At 34.9% G+C, this 22,057-nt stretch overlaps 1 protein-coding gene across 4 annotated transcripts in view; it reads left to right on the forward strand.

Annotated features, from left to right (window-relative positions):
* Nucleotides 1-22,057, forward strand: part of ABCD3 (ATP-binding cassette, sub-family D (ALD), member 3) — a 95,347-nt gene that overhangs the window by 56,566 nt on the left and 16,724 nt on the right. For 2 of the 4 annotated variants that reach the window (XM_011940013.1, XM_011940015.1), the window contains 12 exons: nt 759-828; nt 2,133-2,230; nt 2,603-2,726; nt 5,239-5,295; nt 7,395-7,537; nt 10,103-10,172; nt 13,143-13,212; nt 13,295-13,392; nt 13,491-13,582; nt 15,322-15,413; nt 15,500-15,572; nt 16,780-16,843. In XM_011940013.1, coding sequence (XP_011795403.1) covers nt 759-828; nt 2,133-2,230; nt 2,603-2,726; nt 5,239-5,295; nt 7,395-7,537; nt 10,103-10,172; nt 13,143-13,212; nt 13,295-13,392; nt 13,491-13,582; nt 15,322-15,413; nt 15,500-15,572; nt 16,780-16,843 — 1,051 coding nt within the window. The remainder of the gene's footprint in view (nt 1-758; nt 829-2,132; nt 2,231-2,602; nt 2,727-5,238; nt 5,296-7,394; nt 7,538-10,102; nt 10,173-13,142; nt 13,213-13,294; nt 13,393-13,490; nt 13,583-15,321; nt 15,414-15,499; nt 15,573-16,779; nt 16,844-22,057) is intronic. The other 2 variants (XM_011940014.1, XM_011940016.1) reach the window with 2 other exon arrangements.

Genomic DNA, 22,057 nt, shown 5'->3' on the forward strand with positions numbered 1-22,057 from the left:
AAAAGCAGAAAAATACGTAAAACAGATTAACAATAGGCAAAAGAGGAGCTAGTCTAGTTGAAGTGTGTTGAGGAAGATGAAGCTTCTATAGATCCATTCTGGGCTCTGATTTATGCGTTAGTCCCAGTCTTGGCAAACTAGGACCCACAGGTCAAATCTCACTACCTGCCATCTGCTTTGGTAAAGTTTTATTAGAATAGAGCCACACTTCTTCTTGGCTGCTTTTTTTTTTTTTTTTTCTACTGTGGCAGAATTCAGTAGTTGCAGCAGAGCCCTTAGGGTGCACAAAGCCTAAAATATTTACTCTTGACCCTTTGCTGATCCCCATTAGTCTGTCTCCCTGCCATTAGTTCACACAAATGAGAATCAGATTGTTAAAATATTTTAAAACAAACAAATGGTACTTTGTTTATTCATAATAATCCATTCCTGGGACTATAAAGTTGTTAATTGTTTTGCTTAAATTTGTTTTGTAGCCACTTAAGCCTTTTTTAAAGCAGCCATTTTTACTAAGAAATAATTAGTTATCATTCTGTTTAATTTCGCCTTTTGCAGGATGAGGTTCCAGCAAGTTCAAAATGATGACGTTTTAAAGTTGCAAACATGTTTTTGCAAAAAAGTGTTTTTCAGCATCTTTTTTATTGATTGTTTTGATTTAATAGAAGTTTCCTAGAGTAATTTTAGAGCTTTACAGAAGTTTTCCTAGTGTTAGATTTTGCTTCTTTTGCAACTAATGCATTGCATGTGGTGGTTTGCAGTGGTATCATTGGTCGTAGCAGGAAAGATTTCAAGAGATACTTACTCAACTTCATCGCTGTCATGCCTCTTGTAAGTTTAATTCATTAAAAATCTTTTTAACACGGGAAATTTGCATCCTTTAAAAATCTTTAAGGGTTTTACTTATTAAATTCTTTAAAGATTTATGATACTATATTCTTATTTTCAGTTTAGGTTTGTAATTTATAGTATAATTTTCAATGTAAACCTTCATACTAGATAAAAAGGGGATTATGTTTGGTTTAACTTCATTTGTAATGTGTATATATATATTCATATACATATGTATGTGGGTGAGGGGGTTTTTTGGCATTTTTTTTTAACCTTCAGTCCAGGTTTTTTTCGGTGTTTAGCAGCATCCCATTATATAGCAGCAGCACCCTTCTCTTAGTTTTAACAACTAGAAATGTTTCCAGTCATTGCAAAATGTATGTGGGCGGGGGGCAACTTGGAGAGTTGGGGGGGACTTAGAGGGGGCAGTGCAAATCATCCTGGTTACTTTAGGCCATAAACTAGTATCGTAACTTGTACTACTAATCTACTTTAAGTTAAATTGGAATTTATGGTCTGAATTTTTTACAGATAAATTGTTCAGTCTAAAATATAAGTGATTTTCTTAGTTTGGTTCTCATTTCTTGGACTGTAAGAATTTAATGTTTTAAATTTGTGGGTAAAAATGAGAAGCTTAGTTGTAAAATTCAGTTACGTTGAAATTGCCAGAAATTCTTGTTTAATAAAGCTGGAAGATGGGGCTACATAGCTTTTAGACTTTTTAAAATAAGCAATTGGAATAAGCAACACAGATATGAAAGATGAAGATTCAGCAAAGACCACTTGAGAACATTTTTAATGTAATGATGGAAAATGTTAGTAAAGATGGCTCTAGATATAATCTGGAAAATAGCATTAGTTGGTGTAAAACCTGTAGTTTTTTTTTTTTTTTAACAAATGCAAATACAGTGTATATAGAATTCCGTTGTCTAGGGTTGTGGTGCTGATAGTAGGAAACAGAAAATATAAACATAAATGTCTGAACTCCTAAAAGCAAGTCTTTACATTGGCTGGAAAGGGGATAGATTTGACTTTTTGCCCACTTACCAAAAAAAAAATGGCAAGATACGTCTCATAATTCATGATATTAACATATTCCATCTAAAGTTTAACATAGAATAATTCAAACCAGGTACATTTGATTCAGCTAAATGCAGTAAAGTAAAACAGAACTGAATTATATAATTTGGATTCAGCTATAAAAATTATAGGATTTGGGACACAGGAAATAATGGAGAAATAATTTATAGTTTAGTAAGCAGAAATGAAAAGCAAAACCAATAATATTTGTTTGTTTGTTTTAGATCTCTCTGGTTAATAACTTCTTGAAGTATGGGTTAAATGAGCTTAAACTGTGCTTCCGAGTAAGGCTCACTAAATACCTCTATGAGGAGTATCTTCAGTAAGTGATAACCTATTTTTATATTAAAAATATTTAAATAGAAGAGTACTATTTGTGAAACTGATCAATATAGCGGTTTTTCTTATTTATTGTATGTTTTCTAAGAAAACCGCTTTTAGGTACAGAAGCATATTAGGAACAACCTCTCAGTTATTTGAAATCTAGTCCTGGCTTTTCCATTAATTGACAAGTCATCATTTTCTGGACTTGTGTCCTCCTCTCTAAAATCAGGGCAATTGATAGGATCTCTTCTGACTCCAAACTTTTTTGTTTCTATGTATTTGAGCTAGGCGGTGTAATGTGATTTTTTTGGTTGTCATTTTATCTTTAAAGTCACTTGTTTTAAAATTACTTTTCTTCATGCTATTTTAGATCTTTCACATATTATAAAATGGGAAATCTGGACAACAGAATAGCTAATCCAGACCAGCTGCTTACACAAGATGTAGAAAAATTTTGTAACAGTGTAGTCGATCTGTATTCAAATCTTAGTAAGGTAAGTTTCTCTACTTTTTAAAAGATTATTTGTTTAATTCGTTGAATTTTGAATCTAAGCAAATTTATATAGAATTGATTTTATGGACAGAATAGCAGCATGCAAATATTTAATGCTTTTGTAAGAAAATTAGAGTTGTAATAGTTTTAATTATTTTAATTTTTTCTATTATTTTTGTGAGGTACTTTGGCAAAGAACTGATAATTTAGTGTCTTATAAGGATTTTCTAAGAATTTTGCAGGTTGATTCCATTAAAACAGCAGAAATTTGAATTCTTATCTTTTGACCTGCATGTGTCGGCCATTGTTAGAGATTGACTGTCAATTTATGTTTCTAATTCCACACTTAGAACACTAGACTAGGACTTCCTTTCTGCCCATTTCTCTGCTTCAGTATCTTTAATTCTAATGGATCATTAGTAAGTAGTAGTCAAAACATTTCACAAGATGCAAGTATATTTCAGTTTTCTAATTACTGTTTTTCCCATTCTCCTCAGAATATTGCCAAAGTTCCTGACTCTGATAGGCCTTAACCAGTTTTCCTTCTTGTCACTGATGTCTCCAGTTCTTGTCTTAGTCGTGTTATCTCACCACCCTTACAGCTTTCGCTGTAGTCTTCTTATTAAACCCTCTCCTTTGCCATTACCTCTTGCATTGACTGTGGTATGTAGTAGGCACCTATAAAATAGTCTGCCCAGCATCCCCTCCCTTCTTCATCTGTGATGCTTCAGTTCCCACTCTAACTCATGTGACTTCCCTTGGTGTTGGGTAGGAGCTTGTCTCATACTGGACCAATGATAGTATCTTTGCCTCTGGTCACAGTTGACCTAGATATACAATTTTGAGACAAAAGAAAACCAAAACTATAAAAAGGACTGGGTCACATTGTAAGAATAGGAATGTCCTAGCTTCAACCAGGTTGATGGAGGGAAGGCAATTCTTAGATATATCCACAAGAGCTGCTCTCCTCATGCCCAGGCCCAGTGCTTTTCACTTCCAGCCCAACTTTGTTATTTATTTAGCTCTCTGGAAGCCTTTGCTAACTGATCCCAAACTCAGGAACTCTGACAACTACAAATAGTTCAGTAATTCAGCTTTCTCTTCTGTTCCCATTACAACATTTGAAAGTTTGTTCTCTCTCTCTCTCTGTCTCTCTCTGTCTCTGTGTGTGTGTGTATGTGTGTATGTGTGTGTATGCATGCATGGCGGGAATGAGGGGTGTATATATACAACTTTCCATATAATTTTATAGACATTATTATGTATTCTTTAAATCTTGGTACTTGAGCAACTCTCAGGTTTTGTCACATCTGGAATAGAGAAGAATGTTAAATTAATTAATTGTAGTGGGGCTGTGCACCAGTGTGTAAATTAGATGTTTTAAACATCTAATTGACCTCCAACTTAAATTATGAGTCATTATTTTTGTTATAAGTTTTAACAATTCTTGAATTTTATAGGTATCTCTAGCTTCTTGATAATTTATAAGGCAAAAAAAAAAAAAAAAAGGAAAGGGAAAGGTAGATGTTGAATGTTGAAACAAGCCAGTTAACAAACCAAGCCATCTGTCCTAATAATGTGGATTAGAAAGTGCTGGCTCTTGGCCCGGCACAGTGGCTCATCCCTGTAATCACAATACTTTGGGAGGCCAGGGTGGGCAGATTGCTTGAGCTCAGGAGTTCAAGACTATCCTGGGCAACATGGTGAAACCCCATCTACAAAAAATACAAAAATTAGCCAGACATGGTAATGTGTGCCTTTACTCCCAGCTACTCCAGAGGCTGCAGTGAGCCAAGATCTTCAGGCTGGGTGACAGAGCCAGACCCTGTCTCAAAAAAAAAAAAGTGGAGGCATGAGCAGTGGCTGTTGACTTAAAGTGAATGAACACAATTTGGGTTTCTTGAAAAACATTTCTATCTAATGCAACTGACAGTGCATTAGTTGAGTTGTCTGTGTGTGTGAAGAGCAGTACATTAATGTATTATTTTGGTTCTAAAGACTTGAGTTTTATATTTCAAAATTAGATTCAATTACTTACTTGATTATTTTGCCATAGAAGTGATAATGTAATAGAGTCAAACAATATTGGAGCAGGAAAAGCTTCTCACTTTACAGGTGAAGATATGTAGAAACAAGCTGGTAGCAGATTTGGGGTTACATCTCAGGTCATTTTATTTAGTATCTTTACGTTATATTGACACATTACTGAGTTACTGGGGGTTAATTATCACAGTAGAGGTATCTTTGATGGAAAATGATAAATGTTTTTCCTACTTGATGGTCAGTAGACATTGTGTAAGCTGTTCCCATTTTAAGTTTCTTGAGAGGAAAAGTGTTATCTTTCACATATTCTTTGATCTACTTACTATCACAGTACATTATACATAGTGGGAACTCTACATGTTGATAATTGTGTATTAAATGTTTAATAACATTTTGTAGTTAACATGTTGTATTAGCTATCATTCTAGTGCTTTAGTTTTAATTTGTGTATTCTAATATTTATTTTACAGCCATTTTTAGACATAGTTTTGTATATCTTTAAGTTAACGAGTGCAATTGGAGCTCAGGTGAGTCTTCTTTTATTTCACCTTTTAAATTGATATAATACAATATTTGAAATACATACTGTGAATAGCTTGATGGCCTGTAAGAATTTTTGTATATCTCAAAGAATGTATTTTCACATGGTTTACCTAACAAAGTCCAGTTATAAGATAATACTTTACTTGAGATTTTAGAAGTACTAATTTTGCTTTTTAATTTTCAATTTTGTGGCATTAAAAACCAGACAAATATATTGGCCAGGGGTAGTGGCTCACGCCTGTAATCCCAGCACTTTGGGAGGCTGAGATGGGAGGATCGCTTGAATCCAGGAGTTCGAGACAAGCCTGGACAAAAAGCGAGACCTGCTTCTTTAAAAAAATATAATAAAACAGAAGTATTTAAACCATGAATATACTTATACTTATTGTTTTAAAGTAATGTCTAAAAAGAGATATGGAGACGTCCATATTAATATGAAATTCTAATGTTAAAGTAACGATACATTTAGAGTGGGTATAACAGTTCCAAGAATGTTTTATAATGTAAATGGTTGGCTATCCCATGAGCCTTATTATCCAAGTCTGATGTTTGTGATGGCAAGAATCACTTTTAAGTTTTCTTTGAGTTATCTTATTGAAATGTAACTTTAGTCATTTAATATGTAATGTTATTGTTATATATTTATAACACAACCATATAATAATATGGTTGTTTTATATATGTGTGTGTGTATATATGCATTTCAGTTGATTAATAAATTATTTCTGTACTGGTTTTTGTTGCTTTCCAAACCACTGGGAAAGCAGGGTTTTGGTTTTGTTTTGTTTTGTTTTTTGAATTTTTCTGTTTATCTTCCTAATTCTTTGCTATCGTGTGATCCAGGTTTTATCATTCTTATGTTTTGTTTTACTGTAAGCAAGTGAATAGGCCAAATCCTTCTTGTCTCCTTGCAGTCATATTTTTGTGGTACTTAGCTACATTTTTGTGATACTTAAATATGTCTCCATGTCTACCTGTTATCTGATTCTGCATTTCTTAAAGGCAGAAACTGTTTTAGTTATCTTTTTGGTCCACATTTGTAGTAGTTGTTGAAATGCCTTGAATTGATCAGATTTAATTTTTTAAAAAATCTTGAATACATACTAGCACATATATTATGCTAGATACTAGGAATAAAAAAATAAGACAGTTCCTGCTGAAGCGGAATTACAGTGTGGTAAAACAGGTAGATAGTCAAACAGTTATAATGCAGCATGATGAAGTTTAGTAATAGAAGTTTCAATAAAGTATTTAGTGCCAGGAAGAACTGGAGGTGATATCTGAGCTGCTTTGGGGAGGTAAGTAGACATCCATTAGATTATGTCATGCTTGCTAAACATAAGAACAATCTCACTGAATGGAAACAGTTCAGGAAACATTTATTTTAGTATGGCAGAGTATAGTGTATATAGGGGAATGAGAGAAGTGCCTATGATGAACTTGGAAATGTATACTTGAAACTTTTCTCTTGGGATGGTCAATGGGTGATAAGGTCACCTACAAAATTATTAATACATAGTACAGCAGCTGGAAGCAAGATGTACAAGCAGGGAAAGACAGAGCTCGTTCAGGGGGAGCTGAACTTGAGGCATCTGCACAGTATTAAGGTAAGGATGTGTAGTACTTATTTCTTGGGTTCATAAGAGTTATAGGACCAGGGGTATAGATTTGAGATGAGAAGAGAACTGAGGAAGGAATTTGAGGGAATATTAATATTAAAAGAGAAGGTAAGAAAAAGAGGTCTAAGAATTATTGTGGAATCTTAAGAGATTATCAAGAAGAGTTCAAACAGAAGAGTATTAGATAACAGGAAAGGTGAGAACTGCAATTAGGAGTTTTTAGGTGAGCAAAATGTGAGAGAGCTGAGGGATAAGCTACAGTGGTGAGAGGAAAAGCTCATGAGTGGTAAAATTCTAGAGGCTACTGTGTACTTTTTCAGAAAGAAAACAAGGGGAAACAATTACCCAGTAGAGCAATTTCTTTCAGTCATTGAGGTTAATTATAAAAATTGTACGTTTGTATCTAAGTGAATTTATTATTATATCCCAGAACTTTCTGTATCTTTCTCTCCCGATAATAATAGGGCCCAGCAAGCATGATGGCCTACTTGGTTGTTTCTGGGCTATTCCTAACTCGACTTAGAAGACCCATTGGTAGGATGACAGTAACTGAGCAAAAATATGAAGGAGAATATAGATATGTTAATTCTCGGCTCATCACAAACAGGTAAAGACAAATGCATTAAAGGCTTGCTAAAAATTCATTTCCATGGATATTGATGTCATTTAAATTGACTCCAAAATGTCTAGTAACACTGTTACTGTAATAATGTGCATATTGTATTGAAAATATACGTTATGAAAGAGACTAGTTTTATAAAGTAGTGATCATGAATATTTTGAACTCTTTTTCTTATTAACTATGTAGTATTCTTGATTCACATGTTCATACCTTCTGTTGATGAATTTTCTGTTAATTTTACTTTAGACATAATCAGTTTACAATTAAAATTTCAACTTACATACCTGTTCCAAGAAAATTTTGTCTCAGTTTTTCCACAAATATTTTTATTTTGACTTTTCATAATGCTCAATGATTCACTGGCACTGCTTGTGCCTCTACCTATTTTCTAGAGTTTTTTAAATGTAAGATAAGAAGAGAAAGTGTGGACTTTGGAGCTAGCCATACTAGTTTCAAAATCTACTTTTTCCACTTATCAATTGCATGTATTTGATTTTAGCAAATTATTCATAGTTTCACTTTTGTTTATAATAGGTAGATAATATAGGGTTGCAATGAGGATTAAATTTGATAATATATATAAAGCTTCCAGCTTAGTTTTCTATATGGAGCAAATGCTTAATAAATGTTCTCGTATATTGATCTGTCAATGTTAAGTCATTTTGAGGGTTTTAATATATATTTAATATTCTACTCTATAGGCATTTATAAATGACAGTTCCCTCTTCCTTTATTTCCTTGGATTGCTAAAATAGTACAAGTTTTAAATAGGGTTTTTTGCTCTAGGGAGGCAGTGGAATAGAGTTAAGAGGTGATTTGCCAAGTAAATGAAAGATGCCTTTTACTGGAAGAAACAGAAAGCATGATTCATGGCTCCATTAATAAGAATACTCACTGCTTCCCATGAGAACGCTTAAGACAGGGCAGTTCCAGGCATGGCATTTATCAGGGCTCTGGCTCTCTGGTGTCTCTTGTCTCTGCCGTGCTTTGTATGCTGCCCCATTCCTCGGGCTAATTCTTCTTGTGACCACAAGATGGCGATAGCAGTTACAGATTTCACTAGCTCCTCTCCCGTCCAGAAAGCTCCAGAAACAAAAAGGGGCCATCTCGCCTGGTGTATCTTTATGAGAGCAAAGAAACCTTTCCCAAGAGCCCCACAGCTGACTTTCCCTCTTATCTTATTGGCTGGAATTATCGCTTGACCATGCCTAAAGCAATCACAGCAAAGTGATTGGCTTAGACCAGTTGGGACCCTATAAATGGGGTTGAGGCATTCCTAAAGCATTAGGGTACACGGAAAATAATAGATAACTTTAAGAAAGTTGGGTTTCTTTTAGGAAGAAGGACAGTGAAGAGAATAGATGTTGGATGGGCAGCCATGAATATTCCAGGATGTTTTATCCTTTCAGATTTTTTGTTAAGGCTAAAATGACTCAGTTCAGGAGGAGAATCCTCACCTCATCTTCTTCCATAGGCTTAGGTGTAGAGAGGAGGTAGAAGGAAGTTTTTTAAAAAAGTAATTAGAGGTATAGAACTGTAGGCTGCTTATACTCTGAGGCCCTGTGTCATTTTGTCAAGGAAGCCATGAAACACGTGACAAATGTGTCATATTTTATGGGAAATTAATTTTACTTGAAGAGGTTGAGGTAGGTGGTACCTTGTTTTTATGAAAAACGCAGGTCCATTTCAAAATAGAAATATAAAACATAAATTGTTTAGGGGAAAAAAGAGACTTTAAAGAAATATTTCAACCTTGCCTTCTAGACTTCTCTATGAATATTTACCTCTGCCATAAGAGGTACTTTGCTGGGAAAGCTTACATCTTGCCTGTGTAATAGAAAGACTATAAATGTTAGGGTCAGATAGGAGTTATGATATCAACTCCCTGACCTGCTGGCTCTGCGACCTTTACAAATTTACTTAACTACACTGAACTTTTCTTCATCTATAAAATACCCTTTTTTTCTAGTCATGATCCCTGTGGCCCTTGTGGACCCATGCACAGTTGCTCAGGAAAAGTGGAATTGTTTTGAGGATATGATGGAGTTCCAGGGTTTCCTCCTGGGAGCTGGCACTTTGAAGCTGGCGGGACTTAGCCTGCTTTTCTGTCTTTAAAAGGCTGTATGTCAAGGCATCACTATCCATCTTTTTCTAGCTGTTGCTTTTTCATCTCCTTTTTGTTTGGGCCTATACTTTAACTTGAAGTCTGCAGTGTCGGTCCCAGCCCTGCCTTTCTGTACATCACAGCAACTTCTTTCTCTAATTTAGAATTTCTGAGAATTAGTGCAGTGTGTCTTTTGCAGCCAGGATACCTATGGCATAGGTTGCAGTCCAGCATATGATTCAGTCAGGGGTGTATTCCTGTGCTCTGATCAGCTGAGCTAGGAACAGAATCTCAAGTATAGACTGTGGTTTGAGATGCACCAGATAAGCTCTCAGTCACAAAATGTCCATTTAAATACAAACATTCAGCCATCATATACTGTATTTCAATTATTTTTCAAGTATAGGTAACATTAAAATTAATTGCTAAATTATTTTCTTTAATAGTGAAGAAATTGCCTTTTACAATGGGAATAAAAGAGAAAAACAGACAGTCCACTCAGTCTTCCGAAAACTGGTAAGGAAACACACTTGAAGTTCATGTGTTTATGGAAACGTTTTTTTTGTGTGTGTTTTTTTGCCTATGACCGATACACCCACACACACACACACACACACACGTATACGTATCTTAAAGATATTTTGAAAAATAGCTATAAAGGATTTTATACTGCATTTTTAATAAAAAATGCAAGATTAAAAACTATCATATCAATATATTCAAGTGCTCATTTATAAAATTGCATAGATTTATTAAAATAATATTAAGTGTATTTTTACAGAGGTTGCTTAGGAGCCTTATTTAGTGATAAATTTAGTGATTCCCACAGAAAGAATTTGTTCCTGTAGCATTCATGAAAATAAAATGAAGATTATTATGTAAAGCAGGGGTCAGCAAACTTTTTCCATAAAGGGCAAGATAGTATGTGTATATTTTAGGCTTTTCATACCACACAGTCTGTTGCAACTATTCAGCTCCGCTACTCAAGAGTAGCTATATCTAATACATAAATGAGTGTGGCTATGTTCTAATAAAACTTTACTTACAGAAACAAGTAGCAGGCTAGATTGGGACTATGGGTTGGAGTTTGCTGGCTTTTTGTTTTAAAGAATTAAAGCATTGTTTCTTGTAAAAACTGTACTTCATTTTTTGATTGCCACTTGGAAAATTTGAATTCAAGTACTTTTATTCCATTATTTATTCAAAAGATATTGAATGCCATCTAGTTGCCTGTGTTTATTCCAGGTGCTAAGGATGATGGTGGTGGACATGATGGATAAAATCTTGCCTTTAAGGAGCTTACATTTTAGTGGAAGTCTGAAGTTTGTGAAATTAAGTGTATATTTTAGATGAGTTAAAGAGGTTAAATAAATTGTCATTTTAAATTATTTCAGAAATTGGATTTTTGCCTCATCAGTATTTAACATGGCAGAACTTTTAGAGTGCTCACTGGTAGAATACATTTAAGGTAATTTTTCAGGGGCCTGCAGTTCACCAGCTTGCTCTCCATGTGGCTTGCTCATTCTCATCCTTTAGATTTTCAGCCCAAATGTTAACACCTTATTGAAGCTTTGTCCTCTCTGATCAGCCTATTTGAAATAGCCTCCAACAGTTCCTTCCTGTTTTAATCATTATCTTTCCTTAAAAGTACATATATATATATAACCCTCTGCATCTGTGGGTTCCAAATCCATGGATTCAACCATATGCAGATTGAAAATATTCAGAAAAAGAAATTGTGTCTGTACTTACATACACATTTTTTTTCTTGTCATTATTCTCTGAACAATACAGGCATTAGTATAACAGCTGTTTACATTGTATTAAGTATTGTAAGTAATTTAGAGATGACTTAAAGTGTTTGGGATGAGCCAGGCATGGTGGCTCACTCCTGTAGTCCTAGCACTTTGGGAGACTGAGGCAGACAGATCACTTGAGGTCAGGTGTTCGAGACCAGCCTGACCAACATGACAAAACCCCATCTCTACTAAAAATACAAAAATTAGCCAGGTGTTGTGGTGGGCGCCTGTAATCCCTGCTACTCGGGAGGCTGAGGCAGGAGAATCACTTGAACCCAGGAGGCGAAGGGTGCAGTGAGATGGCACCACTGCACTCCAGCCTTGGCGACAGAGTGAGACTGTCTCAAAAAATAAATAAGTAAAGTGTATGGGATGTCACGCTCAGGTATATGCAAATACTATGCCGTTTTTCCTTAGGGACTTGAGCATCCATGGATTTTGGTATCCAGAAAGGGCCTGGAACCAATGCCCTTTGGATACCAAGGGATGACTGTATTACAGTCTCTAATTATCTTGTTTACTAGCTATCCTCTTTCATTAGAATGTAAACTCCATGAATTCAGAGACATTCTGTGTTCTATTCATTGTATCTCCAGCTTGAGCACAGTGTCTGACATGTGGTAGCCATTGAATAAATGTTCCAGACATTGTCTGGTTGCAGAAGATACCAAGTTGTTAACAAGCTACCCTGTACTCAGGAAGCCACATTTTAGTGGAGGAGACAGTAAATAAACAACTAGATGTTCTGTATAATTTAAGGTAGTAATGAATTCTGTGGCCAAAAGTGAAGCAGGATAAAAGTATAGATATGAAGGGGGCTATTGCCCAGCTACTTTAGCTGGAATGGCCAAGGTCTTTCTTGAAGAGGTGACTTTTAGTCAGAAATCTACATGAAAGTGAAGGAGTCACAAAATGTAAATATCTTAGAAGAATGTATTCCTGGCAGTGGGAAGAGCAAGAAGAAAGCCTTAAAAAGGTACGTGTTTGAGAAACCATTATTTCTAGAGCTTGGTGAGGAGGAGCAAAGTAGAAGCATATGACCTTAAAAATACAGCTCAGTGCCAGATCATGCAGGACCTTGAATAATCTGGTAGATGGACAGTTTGAGAATGTTACAACTCCAGAATAAAAAGCAGTTTTAGACTTGTAGTTTTGAGGCAATGCATGCTTATGTTAAAGCTAAAACTGAGGCTGTGTGGCACTGATTTACATTAACACTCAGTTCAGACTGGGTGTAATACAATTCTTAGATAAAGCACAGACCATGTGTCTCCACTGAAAGCAAAGCATTGAGTGCCAATCTGGACAGCTAGTGTTTCACTCAAACTAGTTAATATCTCTCTGTTCTTTTTGCTTTCGTTGTTCTCTTTTGGGATATATGTATCCAAAAGCATGGTGACTATAATAGCATTGTTCTTTTACATGCAAGAGAAACAGCGTTGTTAAAATTGTTTATGTAATTTCCATGCTGTTTGCATAAAAATGATTTCATGAAGTGTTTGTTTGGCACCCACTCTGTGATGAGCATTGTGCTCGGTGGTGTGATGTACAATATGAACAGAAATCATGGGCATTCAGTAAGTATTTGTTGAATAAATGAACGATGCAGTTTGTTTTATCCTCATAGTAGATTCAATTTTTTTATAAATAGAAAAAAATATGTTTTTTTGTTTTTGTTTTCTGCCAGGTGGAGCACCTACATAATTTCATTTTGTTTCGTTTTTCAATGGGCTTCATTGATAACATTATTGCCAAATGTAAGTATATTTTGAAAGAGATGAGATTTGTGGAAAAGGTGAAATACTGTTACTGTTTTAAATCTTACCTGTTTGGTTTCAGACCTTGCCACTGTGGTTGGTTACCTAGTTGTCAGTCGCCCTTTCTTAGATTTGTCTCATCCTCGACATCTCAAGAGTACACATTCGGAACTTCTAGAGGTAAAGTGATGATAACACAATGAAACTGTAACTAAAAATAAAGCCAAATTTTTAGTCCTAGAACTATAAGTAAAAACTAATATTTATTTCTATTTAAGGATTATTACCAAAGTGGAAGAATGCTTTTGCGAATGTCTCAAGCTCTGGGTCGAATTGTTTTGGCTGGGCGTGAGATGACTAGATTGGCTGGGTAAGATTAGTAATAATGAGCAGTTGCAAAAAATAATTTTTAAAAATATGGTATCCTGAATGATTGTACCAGCTGAGGTTAAGATAAGGGAGAAACATTTCCTACCCCAGGAAGGTGGTTTTTGATAGAAAATTAAGGAAAATTTTTCTGATGGTGAACTTTTCATGTTTCTTTAAGACAACTGGTTTGCACATTACAGTAGATTAGAGGCTGTCAAGTTGTTTGCTTCATGGACACTGGTATTTGCTAAGTTGGGAAATATTGAATCGTGGCAGTCTTAATTCACAGAAAACTACGTTAATGAATAGAATTTTCTCATTTAAATTTTCTTGTCCTCTACCATACTGTTTTTTTGTAGATCTTTGATACCGGCAACCTAGCAAAAACCGATGAATAGAAATGAAGTTGACTTTAATGGGAAAAAAAATGAGACGTTAACTTTTATCTGTAGATGTGCTTGTGAATGTAGTCATATTATCTAGTAGTAAAATTATCTTTAGACCATAGAATGTAATTAAATATTAATATTTCAGTATTTCAATCTCCAATATAAAGGGCATGGTATGGTATAAAAAACACCATAAATTTTAGGTCACCTGAAGAAGTTTGATGACTTAATAGCTTTCCTAGGCCTGTGATCCATCTTCGTATTTCTCTTTTTCCTCCTTCTTAGCTCCTGTGGCAGTTAAGGTCTTCATGGCAATATAGAAGTTGTTAACTACTATGAGTAGAGTCTCTTTCATGAGAATACTAACATTCTTCCTACTTGTTAACTTTTCTTACGGCTTGATAGTTCATGGTATATAAGGTTCTTTTCTGTTCCTTAAGGGTGTTTCCTTTCTCTCTCTCTCTCTCTCTCTCTCTCTTTGTAGGTGTGTGTGTCTTTCTCTTCCTTCCCTCCCTCTCCCTGCCTTCCTTTCTTTCTCTTTTCTCCACTTTGTTGAGGTATGATTGACATATAAGAAACCGTTCATATTTACTGTATACAGTTTGATGAACATGGGGATAAGTTATACACCTGTGAAACTATCAAGACCATAAGCATTCATCACCTCCCAAAGTTTGCTTTAGAAGGTTTCTGCTTGTTATTCAGAGAAAAATCCTGTTTTCTTCTTCGATGCAGAATACTTTCTCTTTGGCGATCATGGTCATTTTTGTTATCTCCAACCTCCGTTGTTAGTTTTGATTTTCTCTACTGCCACAGTGATTTCTGTCTAATAATAAGAACTCTTCATCTTTCCCCTCTTGAGAGTAAGAAAGAGGGAATCTTTCAGATTCTTCTGTTTGCAGGAAGGCAGCATGCATTCAGCATACATTTAATGAATGCCTTCCTTGGATAGAAAGACCAACTTTATACATGGCTTTATAGGTCACTTCAGCAAGAGCTCAGAGTCCGTACTTCCTGGGTCTAAGGAATATACTAGTGTAGTGGTCCTTTTGTAGTATACAAGAGAAACCTCCTGAAAATTCTCAGCAAATAACTGTCTTGACTTGGCTATTAATGAAGTATCTGTTGAGTTGGGGATCCTATGGAAACCTCTTTCTTCATCCCTATATTCCTGCTCTCCTACTGAAACATAATAAAGCATGCATGCTATCATTGATACTTCATGTTGATGAGATTGTTAGGTTACTTCATTTATACTAAATTATAATTTTAGGAACTTAAGTTTGTGTAAAATAAAAGATGTGACAGTAGTCTGGAGTTTTGATTATGGTTTCCTTTTCTAAAATCTTAGTTTTACTGCTCGGATTACAGAATTAATGCAAGTACTGAAGGATTTAAATCATGGCAAATATGAGCGCACAATGGTCTCACAACAGGAAAAGGGTAAATATGAGTGTCACGGTTTAAGGTCACAATTTTAAGTGTTTGCTGACATAATATGATGCTTTAATACCTATTTTCCATTTAAGGTATTGAAGGAGTACAAGTCATTCCCTTGATACCTGGTGCTGGAGAAATCATTATTGCAGATAACATTATAAAGTACGTACAGAAAAAGGTTCTTTAGCACCATAAATGTTTGTTCAACTTCATAGTAGTCTTTCTTTTTCAGCTTACAATTGTTTAGTGTTTAAAATTATTTCTGCTTTTTTGAAAAACAGCTTTGAGGTATCATTGACATAAAAATTGCGTATATTAATATTTAAAGTATACAACTTGATGCTTTGATATCTGTGTACGTTGTGAAATGATTACGTTTAGGCTAATTAATTTACCTATCACCTCTACATAGTTACCATTTTTGTGTGTGTTTGGTGAGAATTTAATCTACATGTGTCTTAGCAAATTTCAGGTATACAATGTAGTATTTTCTACTATTGTCCCTGTACAGTGTATCTACAGAATTTATTCATCTGGCATTACTGAAATGTTTTGCTGTTTGACCAATATTACCCCCATTTCCTCTCTCCCTACCCCCCTGGCAACCACCATCCTACTCTCTACTTCTATGAGTTTGACTCTTTTAGATTCCACATACAAGTAAGATCATATAGTGTTTCTCTTTTTGTGTCTTGCTTATTTTGCCTAACGTAATGTCCTCCAGGTCCGTCTATGTTGAAAATGGCCCAGTTTCCTTCTTTTTTAAAGGTGGCGTAATATTCTATTGTGTGTATTTTGTGTGTTTGTGAATATATACACACTATATACACTATATTTTCTTTATCCTCTCATCAGTTGAAGGACATTTAGGTAGTTTCCATGTACGGACTGTTGTGAGTAATGCTGGAGTGGACATGGGAGGAAGATTCTCTTTGAGATACTGATTTTACTTCCTTTGGAAATGTACCCAGCAGTGGGAACGCTAGGTCATACAGTAGTCCTATTTTTAATTTTTTGAGGAACATCCATACTGTTTTCCATAATAACTATACTATTTGTAGTCCCACCAACAACATACAAGGTTTTCTTTCTGCATATCTTTGCCAACACTTACTATTTGTCTCTTTGATAGTAGTCATCCTAACAGGTGAGAGGTGACATCTCATTGTGGTTTTGATTTGCATTTTCCTGATGAGTAGAGATGTTGAGCACCTTTTCATATGCCTGTTGGCCATCTGAATTTTTTCTTTTAAGAAGTGTTTAAGCCCTTTGCCCATTTTTAAATCAGGTTATTTGTATTTTTGGTATTGAGTTGTATTAGTTCCTTATATACTTTAAAGTAGTTCTCTTTTTTGAATTTCCTCTATAGGTTTGATCATGTTCCTTTAGCAACGCCAAATGGAGATGTTTTGATCCGTGACCTTAATTTTGAAGTAAGTTTTTTTTTTTTTGAGACGGAGAAGCTTAAATCATCTTTAAAATGTGAACTGAAAAAAAGTTACCTGAATATTTAAATTAACTTTAAGGCTCGACTTAGTCTCTGAATCCACAGAATTGCTTTAAAAAGTAAGTCTGAAACACTTAGAAATCTATTTTTCTTAATTGACAGGACTTCAAAATTTCAAATACTACTACCAAAAAACTTTTTGCAAATGAAGTTTGTCAAGAAAGCCATAGAAAATATAGTAAATTGGAGTCTCCAGTGTAAAATGAATATTTAAACACAAATATAATTTTAGTCTCTTTACATTAAAAAGAAACTTATGGTGTGGTTAGTATTTTTGTGACTGTACAGGATGATTTGTACCTATAAAAACAAAATACAGACTGTTTTATTACTGATGAAAACAGGGGAAGAGCTGCACAGTAGCGCTACAAATAGACACTCACCTAAAACAACTAAAATCCCATGCCAAGTAAATACTGATGTTGATTCAATCTACTGTGCTAATGAAATGGGATATGGCAGACCAAATTAAAAAGAAAAGACAAAAGTTGAATGTTTTTGTATGATTTTGTAAGACTCGCAGATTTAAGGGTTACTATTTAGGTTTTCTCTATGTTGTGGCTTTGTGAATGGTTTAGATCCAGAAATCTTCATAATTAGTAACAAATTCCTATCACATAGGCTATCTTCCCCATTCTAGACACCATTTCTCTAGAACAACACTTTCCCATAGAACTTTCTGCGATGATGGAAATCCTCTATACTTTCACTGTTCAGTAAAATAGCCATGTGTAGATATTGAGCATGTAAAATGTGACTAGTACAGCTGCAAAACTGAATTTAAATTTTAATTTAATTAATATGATTTAAAATTAAATAGCCACATGTGAGTAGTGGCTGTGGTATTGGACAGCACAGCTCTGGAATTCCTCTCCACATGCTTATGTGCATGGCCGTCTGTAGTTTGTGTTTTATGTGGGGATTTTTTTCCTACTGCTGTCTTTGAAGGAGTATTATCTGATAGTTTATAAAATAAAGAGTATGATTATTGGACTTGTTTTTAATTTGTTACAGTCTTAAGTAAGTGTTCAGTTTTCTGCCCTTAGTAATTTGTATTAAGCACATGTCTACTTTCTTTTCAATGAATTATGAAAATGAAAATTGTTAGTTATGCAAAGTACTTTGAACTTATTCAACAACGAGTAGTCTATTATTACCATATTTATTCCAAAGCCAGGAAATACAAGATGAAGTACAGAAAATGTAAATGTATTTGGTAAATATCGACTGGCTCCACATATCGCAGAAGTGTTTTCTCACGTAGTTCTGGGTACTTCAGTCACTTGAATGTTCCTTTGGCAAAGTAGGTAGCCAGGCTTGATTTCCAGTAGCCCCTTTATTGCCACTGTCCAAGGATAAAAAGGACATGAGACTTTGTTGAAGGATGCCTCTTGGTCCTTTCTCCTACTTACCCTCACTTCTGTCTTTATGCAGAGATAAAATATACCAACAGTATAGGGACACACATGACTGAAGCACAATGAGAAAGGGCATTGGGATACACAGAATAGATGGATCATGATTATGGTCCATAATAATCTTTTGTCATGATGTTACACTAAAGCTGTCACTTTATTTTTTAGTTCAAAGTCTTTTCTTTTAAAACCCTTATGTTTGGCTTTAATAGACTTCTGTCATTTCTATAATTTCATTTTTATAGTCTTAAAAATGTCCTTAATTTTTTCGGTTTTTTGGATTTCATTTGGAAAGTCTCAAGTCCTCACTTATGTCCTTACTTGTTGGAGTGTTTTACTTCATAACCATGCTCCATACTTCCTGGTGTCTATCCTGTGATTCTTGTTTTCTCCTCCCCTGGGAACTGTTTCTCTGACTCCTGTCTTTTTGGTTCACTGTTATGAATTCTTACCTCTTTCTGACTTAAAGTATTCTAAAGTAGACTTGGGTTTCTCACATTCATTATGTCTTTTTATTGTTTTTCTTAGCATAGTCTTTCTATAGTCAACAAATATTCTTCAGTTCTTTGCAACCTCTAATTATTTTCTACTCATCTGGCTTACTTGAAAATAAATACTTTCTCTTGGAAAGAGGCATAATAAAACTGAGACTTGGCCTCTCAAATAAATGTTTTCTACTTTATGATTCATTTGCCTTTTGGGTTACATTTGTAACCAAATAATAAACACTTCTTTGGAATAAGAGATTTTATACCATTTTCCATTAGAAATTCCCCAGTACAGCCATATTTATCTGTCTAGATATTATTCTGGGAGGTATGTAGACTGGAGAGAATCTAAGAGGTAACAGCTTGCAGGTGACCCTGTGGGGATTAAAATAGTACTTTGTCTGAGATGGGTGGATTGCTTGAACTCAGGAGTTTGAGACCAGCCTGGGCAACCTGGCAAAACCCCGTCTCTGTGAAAAATACAAAAAAAAAAAAAAGCCAGGTGTGGTGGTGCACACCTTTAGTCCTGGTTATGCAGGCGACTGAGGTGGGAGGATCGCTTGTGCAGGAAGGCAGAGGTTGCACAGTGAGCAGAGATCGCACCACTGTACTCCAGTCGGAGCTACAGACTGAGACCCTGTCTCCAAAAAACAAGTACTTTGTAACTTACTAAGATTTTTACCTTTTCAGTAAGGCATACTTACAGTGTTTAAAGAAACTAATCAGTCTTCATAAACACCATATTTTTATATAATTTTTCTTTTACTTAAATTTATGTGTAGAATTTTTTATTTGTTATGATAAATTTATAGAAGGTAGGATTTATCAAGGACTATTATTTGGGAGTATATTTTTATTGGTAAAAATACGGTGGTTCAAAACATTGGTTGATCCAGTAAAGCATTCTGAGAGTCTCAATAATACAATGCTGTCAAGAATGTAATTTTCAGTAAATGTTACTGTTGGCTTTTAGTCTTAATTTAACCCCACAAAAAATATGTACTTAATAAACTTGTAATACAGACAAATTATCCCTGGCTTATCATGGCTGACATTGTAATTGGAAGTTTTGTTTAACACCGCCAAAAGCCATGAAATATGGAGCCATGGAGTATGATTATTTTATATGATAACCTTAATTTATGAGGAACATTCAGTATATTCAATTTTATATAAGGAAATTATGTTATTTAAAAAGTCTATCAAAATGATTCTTTAATTATCAGAAAAAATGTTTATTCATTTGGAAAAGTCACTTAGAACAACTCTTTAACAATGATGTGTGTAAATTGTTATTTTCTTTTAGATCAACTATGTGTCAGGCTGCTTCGTTCTTTTTTCTTTAAGAAGTTTTTAAAATGTAAAAATAAACATAAAATTTGGCTTTTTAGCCATTTCTAAGTGTGTGATGCAGTGGCAGTAAGTGCATTTACAGTGTTATGCAGCCACCACCACTACCCATTTCCAGAACTTTTCCATCATCCCAAATAGAAACTCTATACTCATTAAACAACAACTCTCCTTCCTTCCTCTCCCTAACCCCTGGTAACCTCTCATTCTTTCTGTCTCTATGAATTTGACTGCTCTAGGGATCACATATAAGTGAAGTCTTACAGCATTTGTCCTTTTGTGGCTGGTTTATTTCATTTAGCATAATGTTCTCAAAGTTCATCTATATTGTAGCATGTGTCAGAGTTTCATTCATTTTAAAGGTTGAATGCCATTTCATTGTGTGTGTGTGTGTGTGGCGGGGGTTGGGGGGCACATTTTGTTTATCCATCCATCCTCTTGGGTTGCTTCCTTGCTTCCACCTTTTGGCTGTTGTGAACAATGCTGAGGGCTCTGTGTTTTGTCACAGTAAAAGCCAATGTCCTTTCAATGCTTGCCACTACCCTACCCCTACCTGATACCTCTCCAATCTCATTTCCTACTATTATTCTTTCCTGTTCGTTCCTCAGTAAAATCAGTCTTGTTTCTGCTTTGTTTTTTCTTTTTTCTTTTTTTTGAATAGGACAGCTACATTCCTGCTTCAGTGCCCTTGTACCAGCATTTTGTTTGTTTTGTTTTGTTTTGAGATGGAGCCTTGCTCTGTCACCCAGGCTGGAGCACAGTGGCACGATCTTGGCTCGCTGCAACCTCTGCCTCCCAAGTTCAAGCAGTTCTCGTGCCTCAGCCTCCTTAGTAGCTGGGATTACAGGCACATGCCACTGCATCCGACTAATTTTTGTACTTTTGGTAGAGACAGGGTTTTACCATGTTGGCCAGGCTGTGCCAGCTTTTTATGGGTAAAGGTGGGGGCTAGAACAGTCTTCTTTTAGTTAAATCCTAATTCACTCCTTCTTTCAAAGTTTTACTCAGTTGTCATTTTCAATAAAGTCTACTCTGACCACCTTAAAAATGCAACTTCTCTCACCTGCTTCCAAGTTCCCTTTATCTGTTTTTTCCTCCAAACTACTTATTTTTTCATACACTATTTAACTTGTATATTATGTGTATTCTTTATTGTATGTCTCTTGCCACTAGAATGTAAACCAGTAAAGGTAGAGGTTTTTTGTTTTTTGTTTTTTGTCTCTTTTGGTCACTAATGTGGCCTACTTGCCTAGAACAGAGCCTGACAGAGAGCATTCAATAAATATTCATTGAATTAAATAATAGGAACAGAAGGCTCACCAATTTAACAGATTTGTTAAAGGCAGGTTACCAGCTAGGGTAATTCATATATCTCTCTGATATTTTCTTTCCTATTGTGTTGCATTGATGTTTAATGTTGTAAGCTAGAATTATAACTAAGATTTTCTGATTCTTTACAGAGTTGAACAGATACTTATAAGATCATAAGCCTAGAACTTAACTACTCTTTACATGTTCTCATTTATGTTGTTGCAGAATAATTTAGTGCCACTTGTAAATATTTATAGCGTACATATATTTTGATAAAACAGTTATAATTTCTAAGAATGGAATCTACAGAAACATTACTTACTATTGCATAAGTTTACTTGCTGACTTGTACACTCATTGCAATATTATCTAGAGGAGCAAAACAAAATGCAGATGACCTAAATGTTTAGCCAAAGGGGAGTGTTTAAATAAGTTATAGTATATCCTTACTATGGAAGATGTTGTGGGAAGTCAGAGACCTCGAACGGAGGGATCGGCTGAAGCCATGGCAGAAGAACATAAATTGTGAAGATTTCATGGACATTTATTAGTTCCCCAAATTAATACTTTTATAAT

The sequence above is a fragment of the Colobus angolensis genome, unplaced genomic scaffold (assembly GCF_000951035.1).
Source record: "Colobus angolensis palliatus isolate OR3802 unplaced genomic scaffold, Cang.pa_1.0 Scaffold186, whole genome shotgun sequence".
Taxonomy (NCBI): Eukaryota; Metazoa; Chordata; class Mammalia; order Primates; family Cercopithecidae; genus Colobus; species Colobus angolensis.